At 38.7% G+C, this 13087-nt stretch overlaps 1 protein-coding gene across 2 annotated transcripts in view; it reads right to left on the bottom strand.

Moving 5' to 3' along the window:
- Positions 1–1327: 1327 nt before the first annotated feature.
- LOC130919467 (transmembrane protein 125) overlaps positions 1328–13087 on the bottom strand; it is a 49792-nt gene continuing 38032 nt past the window's right edge. Inside the window, exons 2-3 of one of the 2 annotated variants that reach the window (XM_057842219.1) lie at positions 5817–5927; positions 1328–5558 (exon numbers count right to left, since the gene is read on the bottom strand). In XM_057842219.1, coding sequence (XP_057698202.1) covers positions 4842–5540 — 699 coding nt within the window. In that variant the 5' untranslated portion in view covers positions 5541–5558; positions 5817–5927 and the 3' untranslated portion in view covers positions 1328–4841. Of the gene's footprint in view, positions 5928–13087 lie in introns of both variants that reach the window. The other variant, XM_057842218.1, reaches the window with a different exon arrangement.

Genomic DNA, 13087 nt, shown 5'->3' with positions numbered 1-13087 from the left:
TATCGAAAGCTCCCAGAAAAGCACAGACAACAATTTCACAAAATAGTATCGATTGTGTTTTTGTTCACACTATATAGCATAAAAATGTGGTGGCCACAAAAAGAAAAGCAAAAAAAAACTCTTTGCCTAAATCAAACCTAACAAATGTTATTGTTTCCAGAAAAACGTGAAGCAGTATTCTAACAACAGACTAAGTACCATTCATTAAAGGAATAGTAATTTAGTTTTGATCAGTTGTCTCCCAGCAGAAAGAATCTTGTTTAACAATTTGAATAATAATAATAATAAAAAAAACAGAATTAAGAGTGTTTAGTTGTATTACTAGTAATTTAGCTTGAGTTGAAACTCAAAACAAATGTGTGTGTATGCATCATGTAGCTATCCATTTTCAGTCACTAAAAATGTTTCAACTAAACATATTCCTGGGATTGAGGCTGACAGTGCCTGGTTTGTCTGTTCACATTTTTGTTTGCCTCAGGCCAATATAATAAGATTGAGCCTTACTTCTGACCTTTGAGTGTGTGTGAGGGGGTGTGTGCGCGTATGCAACAAAGAGCTTGGTGCTAACCTGTGCCAGCCCCTGCAGGCTGCTGTCTTGTGCACCGGACCGCCATTTATTTATTTATTTTGTCCTTTCTGCAACAATGGCTTACTGTGTGAAGCCTTCTGTGTCACAGCAGCATATGCAGAGACTGATAAAGAAGGCTTCACAGACTCAAACACAAACACAAAAATTATCTTGAGTGATGCCTCAGGCTTTTGAAAAACACTCAGCCAACAACATCATGTTACATACACTCTAATGAGAAAACATACATTGAAGTTCATACAGTCTTCATGAGAGGCAATTTTAGAAATCATTCATTTTCCATGCCGCTTTTTCCTCACGAGGGTCGCGGATGTGCTGGAGCCTATCTCAGCTAACTACGGGCAGTAGGCAGGGGACACCCTGAACTGGTTGCCAGCCAATCACAGGGCACAAGGAGACGTACAACCATTCATGCACACACTCATACCTACGGACAATTTAGAGTGTTCAATCAGCCTACCATGCATGTTTTTGGGATGTCGGAGGAAACCCACTCAGGCACGGGGAGAACATGCAAACTCCACACAGGAAGGCCGAAGCCCGGGCTTGAACCCTTGATTTTAGAACTGTGAGGCGGACGTGCTAACCACACAGCCACCGTGCCAATTTTTTTTTTTTTTTTTTTTTTTTTTTTTTATAAAGTATTACAAAAAAAAATTCTAATTAATTAAGTACTCAGCTGACAACCCTGCAGCTTTTAAAACAAAGCAGCTGATTTAATTCTTTGTGTGGGGGGGGGGGGGGGGTAGCAAGCATTAGTTTTCTCTTTACAAAAGGAAAAAAATGTTTTCATTTAAATTTGCTCTAGGACCTGACGCATCATGACGACACTCTGCTCACTGCGCTGTGCTTCAACGAAAATTCATCCTTTGATTTTGCATTTAAAAAACATGAGTTTCTTCCATGTTGATATCAACTTGTTGTCAGAAGACATTTGGTGCCACTACAAGAGAACCATTTAAGTCAAACCAAAGCTTGCCAGGCGCTTCAGTAGACTTCTTCAAATACTGGGGATTTTATAAATGAATAGGGCTTCATCTGATGGTATGCCTGTATTTTTAAATAATTAATTGATTAATTTGGGTTGGAGAGGGTCGATAAACCTCTCCCTGAAATGAGTTTTGGAACTTTGGATGTCGGCACTAGCGGTTAGCCGCAAACCTCGTTACACTATTTTGGGAGGAGAATACAATATTGGAAATACAACAAATAAAAAGTTCGTTTACAGCCTATGTGTTGTCCATTGTGGCACTAAAATTTGCAAGATGCAAAATGAAAATACTGTCAACAAATAAAATCTGCCTTCTCCAAATACAGGTAGTCCCCGGGTTACGAACGAGTTATGTTACTACACTGGCAACGTAACCCGAATTTCCGCGTAAGTCGGAATTAACCTTTTAAGTACCCCTAAATACTAAATACCCCATAAATCTCAAAATAACTATCCCAAAATATTTATTATACGTCATTGTACTGTCCTCGCCAAGACGTTGGAACTAAGTCCTAGCAAGCTAGTAAGCTAAGTTCCGAAATGACGACGTTTGTTAGACGTCCATGTGTTTTGCTGACTTTATTCAGCTTCTCAAGACGTTAAAACTTGCAGAATGAAACTAAAATAAAAATGTAATCAGTTTCATTTTAAGTAACAGCAATTCAAATTTGCGTTTATAACTAGCTGCTAATACATCAATAACAATGAACACAAACGATTAGCATGTATCAGTTAGCGTCCGCACATCATCAGAAATTATCAACTCACCCCAAGTATTTGAACACAATTGAAAACGCACAATAAACACTACAAAAGGTGCTATATACAGGTGTTGACTATGTGGATTCTTCACAAGCAACAAATGTGTACGTAGGCTTGCAGCTCGTTCCCCTCTCACTCAGGTGCGTTTCTTCTTCGTGGGAGCAAATGGCCCATCCTCGTGTGTGCGCGTGCGCTCTTCTTTGTGTGCGCAAATACCTTATCCTTCGTGTGTACATGCGCTCTTACTCGTGTGCGGAAGTACTACCTGCTCTACGCTTCGTGCGCCAAAATAAAAGCATGCATCACAAAACAAATGTCAACATTATTTAAAAAAAAAAAAAAGATAAAAAGACTGGAGACATCAGCATCGTAGAGTCAAAATCACATAAGTCGGGTATGTCGTAACCCAGAGACTACCTGTAAATTGCTTCTATTCTCTTACACATCGGCCTAAATCATGATGCGGTAAATCATATGTTGTCTTGGGATGAAACACATGTCCTAGAAAAATTTTATATATATCAACTGGGTGAGGCTCCACCCCCCTCACGACCCTTATGACTTTCACAGATACATTCACCGATCCACAGTGCACACAGACTGTGTACTGTATAACTTGTGCTGACTCAGATTCCCTAAGGTCTGAGGCATAACATGACAATCAGTGGTACAGGAAATTAATGAATGAATGGTATCATGTAGAAAATGGCCTCGTTGTGAGGAGTCCACTTGAGTTGGATGTCATGATTATTCTTTCCTCACTAAATACCACAGTGTCCTCCTTTTTTGGTGTTGTAGAAATTGCCACACTACTGACAGGTATTACAGTCATTTTTTAAACAGGAAAAATACACTCAAGATGTTATTTTCATTCATCGTCCATTTACTGTACTTTGGATTAGTGATCGGAAAATACATCCCAAATTTCTCTCCAAGACATAAAGCGTTTTCTTTTAAGAATGGTTGCACTGCTGAAGCAAGATCCAACCACTCATTAATTTTCATTGTGTCTGTGAACCATGCATATTTTGGGAATGTGGCACCCGGAGAATTGGAGAATAAGCAAACGCTCTGCAATAAGGCTGACATTTTGAACCCAAACGGCAAAGCCGTGAAGCTGTGGGGCAGATTTGCTTATGACTGGAACACCCTGCTGCTGACATACTATAAGAAAGAACTCCAAAGTAATGGCCTTTGTAAAAAAATATATATACCACATTTAGATTAATTTCGGCAGTTATGAAGCTTTGAGTAAAATTATAAATTATTCATCAGTACCGTAATTTTCGGACGAAAAGCGCTAATTTTTTCCTTCACTTTGAATCCTGCGGGCTTATGACATATATCATTAGGTGTCATCCGACAAATCACTAACTCAGTTTATGTCCAGCTCAGATCTTTTACATCCATTCAAAAGTTAGCTAATTTGCCGGATAATACTAAATGACATCCGTTATAAGCATTCATTATTGGTCATGGCAGTGTCATGTCATAATTATGATTGTCTAATGACAGTCTTATGGTGCCACTGTCAAACAAAGTGTTGCCAAATACAATAACTAGCAATTAATGAAACCAATGGAGCAGTAACCAAAGAAATATTTAGCAAAGAACATGAATTTTGATTATTAACATCTGTAGCGCTGAAATGCATGCTAGAAGGCATGTTGGATGACAACAGTGTTGACAGTAGGTGGCAGCAGAGCTTGATTGTCTACCCCAAGGGAACAGTGATGACCAAATGAAGCTTCTTGAAGCAATGAAGCTTTGCAGCCAATTGGTTAAACGTTTCTTGGTGGTTCATTTGGTCTTGTGACAGTCATATGATGCCACTGTCAAAGTGTTACCGGTTAATATCTTTTGGTGTAAATATTCCACATTACAGTGCGGACAGCTGCAGTTTATAGTCCAGTACGGCTTATCTATGAACAAATGTCGTTTTCGTGTCAAATTTGGTGGGTGGTGGCTTATAGTCAGGTGGGCCTTATAGTGCGAAAATTACGGTACTGCAGACAGTTAAATATGTTAAACTATCAATGACAGTACAGTTTGTGCTTTTTTCCCATGGACTCAATCGCCTTAAATACTGACTTTATTTGATTTCATTTCAGTGTTGATACACAATAAGACTAAGGGTAGAGTTTGGCGTTTTTTTTTACTATATGGATGTATTGATTTTAGCTTTTAGATGCAGCAATATGGACCTTCAAACTTGTTACATCTACTTAAAGTAAAGTGGGACACTCAATGTGTTAGCCTTTTCTTTTTGTTTTTGTTGTTTGTTTGTTTGTTTGTTTGTTTTTTTACCTACATGGATCTCATTGTTTTGGCTGGAGGTTGGCTTCCACTGGTGGCAAAAATGGGGGGGAGATAAATGTCGACTTATAAATGATGTGATATCTTCATGTCATGTTTTGTCCACAGAAAGCATTTGAAATCTTAAATATACAGAAATTCGGAGCTGGAGCCCAAAATATGAGGCAATTGTGCATTTTACTGTCATATGAGGTTAGCCAGACTGGAGGTCGTTTCTCTATGAGCTTGGTGGTCCATGTGTCCAGAGATGGTGAAGATGTTCAGAATCCTGTCCACATACCTTGGTCCATGCCGCGTCCTTTCAAGTAGGACCACCACAAGAGAGTATATTGCAATGCCCAGAACTGCAGCCCCTCCTCCAGTCAGCATCACCACCCCAGAGATGTACATGTCATTAAGTGCTTGACCTGGTTTGGGCATATGGTTCACCAGGGATAGATGCAGAAGAACTCCTCCACAAATGAGCAAGGACACCCCAGCAATCAAAATCACAAGGAAATCAGATAATCCTCCACTTTTGAGCAAGTCAATCTGTTGTCGGCTTCGAATGCAATTCATGTCCTGCACGGCGGAACTCAGCAGCTGTTTGAGCAGAACCCCCAAGGCCAGCAGGCAAAGGGCTGTGCCCGCACCCAGCCGCCATTCGCTTGAAACACTGGTGGTAGTGGAGAGGAGGCCGACACCTCCAAGCCCACAGCCTAGGATGAGAAATACGGCGATGGAGTAGCACAGCAGAGACTTTCCGGGTTCTCTAAACCACCACAGCTCCACTTGTTCCTCTAGGATGCCGTGCTGAATCTGAATTGGGTCGGCAGGACCGTGGAGGCCAATTTCAGGGTCGCTAGGTCCCCTCAGGGGGGGAATATAGTCCAGTTCAGGCATTCTGTTGCCACTCCCAGCCTGATGAATAAGGCAGCCACCACCAAAGAGGAAAAAGAATCCACTTAAGAATCCTTTCAAGTTGTGTCACCTTCACTCATAGCTAGTGCTGTTGGGAGCGGCAGTTCTATGGGGGTTTAGCGGAGGGTCACTTTGGATGTTAACCTAGAGGTCTCCAAGGTAATTTGAGAGGCTTTATCATGGGAATACGATGCAATGTGGTGTATGTATAAAAGCACTTGCCTGTGTATTATTTCTTTATCCACTGAATTCAATTACCAGTCAATTCAGAAGAATCAGGACACTTAGTCCAAGTTGGAGGAAAGATCGGATCTGCATTCACCTTCTTGCTTGCAGAAATATACATTTGGAAAAGGCAGGAGACAAACCCTGGAAGAAAATGCAGAATGGTTTTATACATTTGAACTGTTGAACCCTTTTGTCTGAATCATTAATAGAATTCTGAACAGAGGACTGAGACAAATGAGCTTGAATTTGTTTTTGTTGACTTTTAGCTAGGCTGACACATTTCTTTTGTTTCAGTTATGTTGAGTTTTAGTGAGAGCTGCAATGCATTGGGGAAGGAGCAACTTAGGTTTGAAATGCACGTAATTAACTTTGAATGCATGCATATTTTCTATTTACACCCCAAATTTTATTCTGGCTGTTTGAAAACAATATTTTTGGTCTTATTATCAGTATGCTAATTAGGGCTGTGAGATTTTGCCGAAAAAGAAAATCCTGATTATTTTCCCTCAAACCCGATTTTCCGATATCGATTTCGATTTCGTGGCAAAATAAGAATAATGACAAATAAAGTATTCAGAAATGTCTTCAATTTAAACTTATTTTTCATTTATTAAAACTGAAAGTGCTTGTGAATCTAACTCTGTTAATGTACACAGAACAATCCCAACAATCATTGTATTTATACAACAGACTCCAGCTCCGTTCTGAATTAAAGCAACAATGAAAGAAGAAAGTGCACATACCATTTGAAAAAAAAAAATCAAACATGAGAAAAGGTAGTCTTACAGTCAGTCTATAAACCAAATAGTTTGTCAGCAAGTCATTCTGCCAACCAGCTAGCCAGCCAGTCAATCGAGTCAGTCAGGTGAAGTAGGTAGGTAGCCAGGCTCGGGGTGATGTGCTGTCCCATTTCACTCTGGTCTTACTTACATAAATCAATGATTAGTGCAAAACTGTCACACAATAATAACAATATGCAAGGTGGCAGTCACCTTGTCTAAAAAGACACAATATGCAACTCTATTGCCAGTGAAGTTAACAAACAGAATGATCCCTTAGGTTTATGATCACCTCATCTTTTCACTAAACACATTAATGGGCCAATGAACAACATCCATATAGCTTAAATATTCAAATGTACACCTATGCATTTTACCAAAATATGTTATTGCATTAAAACAAAAAACAACTTGGCATGCTTACAGTTACTGTAATCTAGCAGTAGCAATCTTGACAGGAAAATGAGGAACAGACACATAGGTACACACACACACACACACACACACACACACACACACATACTTTCATACTTTAAGTACAGCATGCGATAATACACTTACTCATGGCATTTGTGTGCAAAGTTGGCTGGGCAGAAGTCGCATAATCGCCAGTAGCCATGGTTGGTGTTTTTGTTGTTGTTTAAGCTCACGCGCACTCGTGGGAGGAAGCGGAAAAGCAAAGGAGTCTATGGCTTATATACACCAAAACGGTACAGTTTTGAAAATCGAATGTACCGATTTGAACATTTTTAACATCGTTTTCACCAGAAAAGTCGGTTCCGGTTAAAAATCGATTAATCGAACAGCCATAATGCTAATGGATCACATGAAGCTTCTCTAATTTGTGTAATTAACAGCACTTGTTACATACCTGTGGCACATAACGGGTGGTGGCGATAACTAAATCGCACTTGCAGCCAGTTAAAATGGATTAAAGTTGACTCAACCTCTGTCCTGTGTCCTTGTGTGTACCACATAGAGCATGGAGAAAAGAAAGAAGACCAAAGAACTGTCTGAGGACTTCAGAAGCAAAATTGGGAGGAAGCGTGGGAAATCTCAAGGCTACAAGTCCCTCTCCAAAGACCTGAATGTTCCTGTATCTACCGTGCGCAGTGTCATCAATAAGTGTAAAGCCCATTGCACTGTCACTAACCTCCCTAGATGTGGACGGAAAAGAAAAATTTATGAAAGATTTCAAAGAAATATTGTGTGAATGGTGGATAAAGAACGTCGACTACCATCCAAACAAGTTCAAGCTGTCCCGCAGCCTCAGGGTACAATCGTGTCAACCCTTACTATCTGTCGGCGTCTGAATGAAAATAGACTCTATGGTAGGAAACCCAGAGACATAAAAAAGCCAGGCTGGAGTTTCCGAAACTTACCTGAGAAAGCCAAAAACATTTTGGAAGAATGTTCTCTGGTCAGATGAGACAAAAGTAGAGCTTTTTGGCAAAAGGCATCATGATAGAGTTTACAGGGGGAAAAATGAGGCCTTCAAAGAAAAGAACACGGTCCCCACAGTCAAACATGGCGGAGGTTCACTGATGTTTTGGGGGTGCTTTGCTGCCTCTAGCACTGGACTGCTTGACGATGTGCATGGCATTATGAAGTCTGAAGACAACCAACAAATTTTGCAGCATAATGCAGGGCCCAGTGTGAGAAAGGTGGGTCTGCCTCAGAGGTCATGGGTCTTCCAGCAGGACAATGACCCAAAACACACTTCAAAAAGCACTACATAATGGTTTGAGAGAAAGCACTGGAGACTTCTAAAGTGGCCAGCAATGAATCCAGACCTGAATCCCATAGAACACCTGTGGAGAGATCCGAAAATGGCAGTCTGAAGAAGGCACCCTTCAAATCTCAGAGACCTGGAGCAGTTGGCCAAAGGACAACTGTCTAAAATTCCAGCAGAGCATTCTAAGAAACTCATTGATGGATACCGGAAGCGTTTGTTTGCACTTATTTTGTCTAACTGTTGTGCTAACAAGTATTAGGCTGAGGGTGCCAATACTTTTGTCAGGCCCATTTTTGAAGTTTTCTGTAAAATGATAACGTTTTTTTTTTTTTTTTTCATTCTCTTTTGTGTTTTTTTCAATGCAAGCAAAATAAATGAAGATATTATTACCAAAGCATTTGTAATTGCAATCATTTTCTGGGAAAAATTGAACATTATCTGGCAGTTTTTCAAGATGGCAGTCTATGATGCACCAAACCAGGGAAAGATAAGTGTAGTTAATTCTGTAGGTGGCCAAAAGTACCTGTATTTGAGAACTGCTATAATTTGTTGTTACGGGTTGAAAAACATTATGGTACTTAGTTAATTGTTTTATATGGTATTTTGTTTGTTTGTGGCAGCATTTCTCCCACAATTTGCAGTTCTCTGGGGAGGTCTTTTCCTTCAATTGTGGTATTGTCTCAGCATATTTGATCTCCCACAGCTTCAAACCTCATCACAGGCACCATCACGTACCCGCATGAAAATCTATACAGCGTGCACACATGCTAACATCCTCAAGGATATAGCTGTCAGCATCTTGTCTTTAAAAACCTGTCAGCAGCTTCATTTTTATCAAAGTCAGCAGTGTGTGGGACAAACCCACATATCCCAACACAAGCTGACAGAAATTACACCACTCGCATTTTCAGCAAATATAAAAATGTAACACCCTGTATCTCAACAAACATAACTACACATTAGGTACTGAGATGTTTTGGTCAAGTGGACAAAATGTTTTAATAACATTCAAACTGCATTCATTGATATAAACATTTATGTTGGAATTTATATTAATGTACGCAGTATTCGCCTTGTCCATAAGTAGAGAAATAAGAGTGACATCAGAAGAGACAAGAGGTGTGAAGTGAAGAAAGTGGTATTTATTATATAGCTATAGAGTACCAAATGGGACGGAATGAAAATTATAAATACATCTTTAAATATATATTCAACTGTGTTTTAGCTAATGAAAATGGGAATTTGATAAATATAAATCCATTAAATGTGTCATTAATTCATCAAAATACCAACTCATTTAATGTAAAAACATATATAATTATTTCACTATTTAATTAATTATTTCATGGACACATATTGCAGCACTTAATGAATCTATTTTATCTGTCAAACTCATCCATCAAAGTAAAAAAAAAAAAGGCGGCACTAATGCTGATCTAAGTCTCACTGATTTCTGTCATCTGCAGTCTTTCAAAACATGGCGGCTACGGAGGATATACAGTGTATACATACAGTGGTCCCTCTACAGTTCCAGGACCTGGTGAGGACCATCGAGCTCATGGACATAATCTGGCCGTATTGTCGAGCCACTTCACTGACGCGCACACAATGCTCATATTTTACTATCATTTCTTTCTTAATTTCAAGGGGAATCGTCACCTTTTTTCACTACAAGCACTACCCATGTTGATTTCTGTCACAACAAAATCTGCCGTGCTGCAAACAATGCAGGAAACAATGAAATTGCGATGCTGTCATAAAGCGATGAAATACGATGTCGTATACCGAGCATTTCAAGTAAAATTTTCATCGGATTTCGAAGGGATCGTATGTCAATGCGTTTGTATGTTGAGGTTCCACTGTATGTCAACTTTTTCGGAAGTTGGTTACAGCTATTTTAGACCTTGCTGATTACGTGGAAGCAGGACCTGCTGACCAAGAACATGTAGTGTGCAAAACAGAAGAGTTTATTGAAGTTTTTGGCGTAATTTTGGCTCTTCGTTGTAGCATTTTGGGAATTTATGAGCAAAACTTATTGTCACTCATCCTCCACTTGTATGACCCGAGTAAAGGAAGCATCGAGTGTCAGAATATGTTTACTGGCTCTGCATCGATCGTTTATCTAAAATCGACCCATGTTGGCTTGATGTGCCGGGTAACCAATAAGGTGTTTGTCCTACTCACTGACTTGATGTGTGAGTTTGACAGATAAAATAAATTCATGAAGTGCAATGCATGTCCATGAAATAATTAATTGTATAGTGAAATAATTGTTTGTTTTTTTTAACATTAAATGGACTAGTATTTCGATGAATCAATGACACATTTAATGACACTCTTATTTACTCAATTCCCAATGTAATTAACTAATTAATTTCACAATTAAATATTTATTTAATTGTGTCCCGTTTGGTCCTCAATATAATGCAGGGTGTTTGGACGTTTATTGCCAACATGCAATTTTTCGAAGCATCCTGTCTATGGCAGATCATTACAAGATAGTGTTGGAACTGTTTTAAATTTACCAAAACAGAAAAAGATCAATATTTTTGACATTTATTGGACTAGTCTTTGTCACTTGGTGTCAGCTAAAATACAGCCAGTTGACTTTAAGTCAATGGTACCCATCAGAAATACATTCAAACCTATGGACAGTTATAAGTCTTAATAAGCATGTTCATTGAGGCCAAAGTAAAACCCGCAAACATTAAACTTCTCAACTTCTAAGCAAATGTATAAACCCACTATGGCGTATTTGTCCCACAAACAAGAGACATGAATGAATTTGAGCTAGTAAGTGTGCTTGTTCACCTGCCTATTGGTTTCATAATGTATTGGTCACTAATTAATACTAGCTGGTCCGAGCAAAGTGTCAGGTGGCGCCACAAAAATAGGGTTGTTCATGTCACAGTTTGCAAGGGGGTAGCATGAAAACGGAAAGTGAGGGAGTGCAGTATCAAATACAATGGTACCGTTACTTACAAACTTCTCTACATACAGAATTTTCAGGTTAAGACACGCCTCAACGGGAAAATATTGCCTGTTTTCACGAAATAAGTTTCAGGATACAAAAGACAAAAGTACAGTATGGCTGGTCCTTGCAGCTCCCAGAGTTTACTGAATGCAACATACCTATAGCTGCTCTGCCATTGGCTATTGCTTTGCATTCCTAGCATTCAATTGGCCAAGAGGGACCTCCACTGTATGTGTATGTCGTGTTCCGACAGCTTGACATGAGTGCATTAAATTTGATTCTGTATTGTTGTTTTTTTACATTATGCATAACTCTGATTTTATGTTTATTGTGTAATAATCTAATTGTACTTGTATTTGTTACATGCTTTGATGCACTTTCATTCATTATAAAAGATTTATGGTGAATTTGGGGGGTCTTGGAATGGATTAGGGCATTGACGTGGAAAACGCATCTCTACTTATGTAATTTTCAGGTTACAAACTACTTCCAGAACCAATTAATTTTGTATGTAAAGGTACCACTGTATTCCTCTTTCCTTAAAAGTTTACAGGCCATGCGTTCGGTATGTGGACAATCGAGGGGAACATATTTGATCGCTTGATACCACTATGATCACGTTGCGCTCATAGAAACAACTAATACTATACAAAACACAATTTCACTGTGTGTAAAATGCTATGAAGATTATCTGGAGCAGTTCAGGATCAATATGTATCTGCAAATATGATAAAAAAAGATTGAATTAAACCATTGAGACTCCTGAATAGATTGTTAAATATATTAATTAGAGATGTCCCGATCGATCGGGTCCAGTCACGTCATTTTCAAAGTATCGAAATCGGCAAAAAAATATCGGACATGCCTTTTTTTAATATATACAGTATATATATATATATATTTTTTTTTTTTTTTTTTTTAATTGAATAGTTTTCTAATTGTATTTAACGTTACAGACATAATATGTTACACTCATCCAGAGTCTTTAGTTTAGGCTTAATGTAGTGTTATCAAATTTATCCCATTAATGCCAGTAATTAATTTTATTTAAAATTTATCACATTAAAATATTTAACGCAATTAACGCATGCGCTGCACGACCCACTCACGCATTGTCGCATTCAATCTGTAATGGCACCGTTATACCTATATATAGAGCTAAAAGGCAGCGTAAAATGAGTAGAGTGAATTTTGGCAGCCTTGGGAACCTTTTTTTAATTGGCTAAAGCCTTAAAATCCCTCTCCCTACGATTAGAAATATCGTGGGAAGCAATGTGGGGAAGAAAGGTAGTAATTGATTCTTTACTTAACACCATATGTTACTTCCCAACGCAGAGACCATATATCAATTGGTACCACTACGCACAGTCATGGTTGCACTTCCCATCGTGCATTTGGGCAGAACAATTAAATGGCTACAGTATCATTTACTGAAAGCTCAACAAATACACTAGATGGCAATATTTAGTCACAATATACAAAGTCACATTTATCCTTTAAGAATTACAAGTCTTTCTATCCGTGTATCCCTCTCACAGAAAGAATGTTAATAATGTAAATGCCATCTTGAGGATTTATTGTCATAACAAACAAATACAGTACTTATGTACTGTATGTCAAATGTATATATTTGTCCGAGTTTTATTCATTTTTTTCTTAATGCATTGCCAAAATGTATATGATCGGGAAAAATTATCGGGAATGATTGGAATTGAATCGGGAGCAAAAAAAAAGCAATCGGATCGGGAAATATCAGGATCGGCAGATACTCAAACTAAAACGATCGGGATCGGATCGGGAGCAAAAAAAAAAC

Source organism: Corythoichthys intestinalis, chromosome 7 (genome assembly GCF_030265065.1).
Source record: "Corythoichthys intestinalis isolate RoL2023-P3 chromosome 7, ASM3026506v1, whole genome shotgun sequence".
Classification (NCBI taxonomy): Eukaryota; Metazoa; Chordata; class Actinopteri; order Syngnathiformes; family Syngnathidae; genus Corythoichthys; species Corythoichthys intestinalis.
The sequence above is the reverse complement of the archived record's forward strand: the minus strand, read 5'-3'. Positions and strand labels throughout refer to the sequence as shown.